At 35.4% G+C, this 4,152-nt stretch overlaps 1 protein-coding gene across 1 annotated transcript; it reads right to left on the reverse strand.

Moving 5' to 3' along the window:
* Positions 1-562: 562 nt before the first annotated feature.
* LOC139872205 (uncharacterized oxidoreductase At4g09670-like) lies at positions 563-2,572 on the reverse strand. Its single transcript, XM_071860045.1, has 2 exons — positions 2,031-2,572; positions 563-1,305 (listed from the first exon to the last, which is right to left on the reverse strand). Exons 1-2 carry the CDS (start codon positions 2,490-2,492, stop codon positions 682-684), a joined length of 1,086 nt encoding a protein of 361 aa, XP_071716146.1. The 5' UTR covers positions 2,493-2,572; the 3' UTR covers positions 563-681.
* Positions 2,573-4,152: the final 1,580 nt, after the last annotated feature.

The following is a 4,152-nucleotide window of genomic DNA, read 5'->3' on the forward strand; positions in this document are numbered from 1 at the left end:
ACATGGACGCGGGTGCGTCTTCTCACCTTACCTCTAGCATTAAAAATCTTAATACTATTTTTAATCTATCATATGTTTTCATCTGCTGTTGTTGATGTCGGGAATCCAATTCTCGTTATTAACACTGGTCATATCATGTTGTCTACCACTCATCGACCTTTGCACTTTAAAAATGTACTTGATACCTATTGGCCAATTTACCCGTACAAAGCTTCCATTGAATTTGATGAATTTGATTTTTCTGTAAGAGATTCATCCATCATTTATTGATAGTCTTTTGGCATGACAATCTATGTATTTATATATATCTTGTATTGTATGCTTATTGGAGACAGGAAAACAATGAAACTTATCAACAGGAGGAAACGCAACAGGAGGAAACGCAACAAGCGAACTCCAAACACAATAATCACATGACCCGCAAATGCAACAATTCGCAAAAAAGAAACACTAAAGAAAGCTGAGTATTTTCTTAAATGCAAATACAATACAATATAATATCTCAAATATGAATTATATATATAAATATAAATAATAAATAATACTAATAACAATCATAATATTCTCTCAAACTCCTTGTAACAACTGTTTTATTTCAAAGTACGTACGATTATTACATAGTTCTTATACATCTCATATACAAACACAAACATAACCATTAACAGAAGCAAACATATTACTCTAGTAAACTACTTCAACAGGCTGAAACCCGTTCTTAATCGATGCTAAAACCGAATCAATAATCACTTGTGTCTTTCTACTAAGAATCGGCCACTTTGTTTTTGGCTTACCCACACCACTCCGAATTCCCTCAACTAATCGAGCGAATTCCTGAACCATTAACGCTTCTTGAGGATAACTTGTCGCAATCTTAAAATCACTTGGTTCAGGCACACACCCAGTTGACAATTCCGCCCATCTAGAGTTTGCAACCGCATAAAAGGGTCCCACTTTTTCATTAAACGGTATAACGAAGTCATGAACACGTAAGTTCCCTTTAGTTCCAAGTGCAACTATGTCCATACACAAATTGGTAAGAAACGAACAATAAAAAGTTGCAACTTTTCCTTCTTTTTCCCAGTTTAATGAAGCGCCGCATGATAAGATTACCCCTGATTCGTTGTATTCAGGGTAACGTAGCGCAGTTACTGTTTTTGGAAGCTCGTAATCGTATGCCCATAGAATGGCTCGGATACTGTACCAACCTGTATCACCAAGAGCTCCAAGGGAATCGAGATTAGGGTTTACACGAATATCGTTCTTTAGGAAATCGCCTTCACCTACGTATGAAAATGTACTATGGACCTATTCAAATGAACACTAAATAAGAATTAGACAAACAAATATCATATGAAGATATATTAGTTATGTATGACTATTCAAATATTTAATCATATAGACTAAGACATAAAGTAAGTCATGTGTACCATAATTATAGGTACTACTTTTAGAAGAAGAAAGTTTCTTTTGATGATGAAAACTTGACTTAAACAGTAGCTGTCATAATCAGGATGATGAACAGTGATCAACTGATACTATGATATATACCGATTTAAAATCCGAATAAGTAAATTATTATTATTATGGACAGTATTTAAAAGGAAAATTATGAGGATCACTAGTATTCTCTATTGTTCAGTATTCAGCGCTAGTAAATTATTATGGACAGTAAATGTGCCTGTATTTGATTGACTCTTGGTCAAATGATTTAGCACATAATTTTGTGTAATTCAACGTTTTTGTTTGTGACCTCTTAATCATACAAATATGATTAGACGGAATTAAACTTATTTCTTAATCATTCAACACTTCAATTTCCTTTTAATATCATCTTTAAATACAGCACAATGATCACGTTCAGTCGGTACCTTTGAATCATTTATATTGTGAATCATTTATATTTATAATTTGAATCATTTCTCACTTAATCTTAAAGAGTAAAACATTCAAATTTGTTCATTAAAATTACATACTAGTTGTGTAAACAATAACACAAACTGACAATATTAGAAAAACAGACAAAAACATACCGATTTAAGCTGTCCAAATTTGTTATCATCAGAAATGACCTCTCTCATCTTAGCAGTCCTTGGATGATGCATCCACATAGTAGCATCCATGAACTGTACCCCACTCGATTCGCACGCTTTCAATATCGTATCAAGTTCACCTACGTTAAGCGCCACAGGCTTCTCCAGCAAAACATGTTTTTTCTTCTGAGCTGCAACAACAGCCCAACGCACATGAAGACTGGTGGGTAACGGAACATAAACTGCATCAACATCAGGATCATCCAATACGGCGTCGTAGCTGCCATAAACTTTTGCAGATTCTGGGAAATGGTTTTCGGATGCAAAAGCAGTTGCTTTATCTAACGAACGGCTGCCAATTGCGGAAATGGTGGTGTTTGGGGAAAGAAGGATGGAGCGTGATACTTTTCGGGCTATGTTGGCACAGCCCAGAATTCCAAAACGGATCCGGGTTTCAGTCATTTTAAGACGGTTTTTTTAGCAGATAAGCTTATAAAATGGGGGAGTATGAAAATAAACTAACAATCACCAGAAGCTTCCGGGTGTGGGGAGAGGTAAGATGGAATAAATAGGGAAGGTGTGTAATTACAGAAATGCCCTTTTAGATATAAAAAAAAAAAAAGAATGCTGATGAAACAGTTCATGGATGTGCTGTGTGGTTCCTAGCTAGTTTCCTGTCACCCGCCGAAATATAAATCAGGCTGAGCGTATTACATAAGATAAAAGTTTCAGGTCGTTTTTGTCAATTTTTTTTTTTTTTTTTTTTACGTGAGTATCCAACATTTTTTAACTGACTAATCCCAGGACGACTACTCGCTTTGTGAACAGTTCGGAGTCATTGGAGGCGAACCTTCGTGACCATGAAGAAATTAAATCATTCATAGAAATAACTACTAGTATTTGGTCATCCTACGTAGGCCGAACAAAGGGGGTACAATATCAATATGAACATTTGTACAGGGCCCAAACATATTTAGAGGCCTATTATTATGAGGAAAGGCCAGCGAAGGAAGACTAGTATTTGTACAGGTAGTTTTTGTCTTTTGTTGGATGTTATAAGCAGGCCCAACATGAAGGGTACAATATGAACATTTACAGAGCCCAATATTTTTAGGGTTCTATTTCCTCGTCTCAAATCTATTTTCTCCTAACAAAAAACACTATTTTTTATCTATTTTTTTTTTTTTGTGTAACATAAACGGGATAGAGTATATTATCATAAGCAAAGCCCAGAGCAACTGAGGAAGACTAAAATCTTATATCATAGGCCCACTAGCAAAGCCCATATTCAAGATATGCTCTACTCTCTTATCCATCTTATAAATGGGTTTATCACCAAAATGTACAAATCATTTCAATCCCTTGCACTGGAGTCAAAAAAAAAAAATTGACAAATTGACCTCGCAAGGCGCAAGACACCTTGCGTACATGCAGGCGCAAGGCGCAAGTGACCTAGCGTTCTTGCGTCCTTATCTCATCAGGATAGGGTTTTCAGGATAAGATTTCATTAGATTTTCTAGTTTTTTATGGATAAAATTTTGATCATATACATAGAATGACCCTGAAACTTTTAAATCATAGTCTCATAACAACTCATTCCAAATTAGTTTCAGAGATTATTAGCAGCTTAAGGTACACTTTTAAGCATTTTTGCACTAATTTTAGTATTTATGAATTGTGTTGATGAAGATAAATGGAAACTTTTGAGTATATTAACCAAGGTTGTAAAAGACGCGAGTCGGGGACGCATCGGTCATGCCTAAAAAATGACGCGTCGGATGCAACGGTGACGCAACGGCGACGCAACGGGCGTTGACTAACGTTGACTTTTTAAAATAGTTTTATTAAAAATATATTTATATGTAATATTATATAGATCAAATCTTTAAATATAAACTATATTTACAATAAACATGAACAATTAACAATATTACAAAAAAATATATATATTTGACCAACTTTGACTGACTTTGACCGACTTTTTAGCAACGACGCGTCGGTCATGCCTAAAAACGACGCGTCGGCCGACGCATCAGCCGACTCGGCCGACTTTTGCAACACTGATATTAACAACATGTCCACGTATTTGCCCCTAGATTGTTTTAGATTTCGGTTAAAACTC

Source organism: Rutidosis leptorrhynchoides, chromosome 10 (genome assembly GCF_046630445.1).
Source record: "Rutidosis leptorrhynchoides isolate AG116_Rl617_1_P2 chromosome 10, CSIRO_AGI_Rlap_v1, whole genome shotgun sequence".
NCBI lineage: Eukaryota > Viridiplantae > Streptophyta > Magnoliopsida > Asterales > Asteraceae > Rutidosis > Rutidosis leptorrhynchoides.

Excerpts from the sequence above, each read along its gene's own strand:
- LOC139872205 (XM_071860045.1), bottom strand. The coding sequence starts at position 2,492 with ATGACTGAAACCCGGATCCGTTTTGGAATTCTGGGCTGTGCCAACATA. Across the intron at positions 1,306-2,030 it reads AATTTGGACAGCTTAAATCG|GTCCATAGTACATTTTCATA; the intron begins GTATGTTTTTGT and ends TCATTTGAATAG.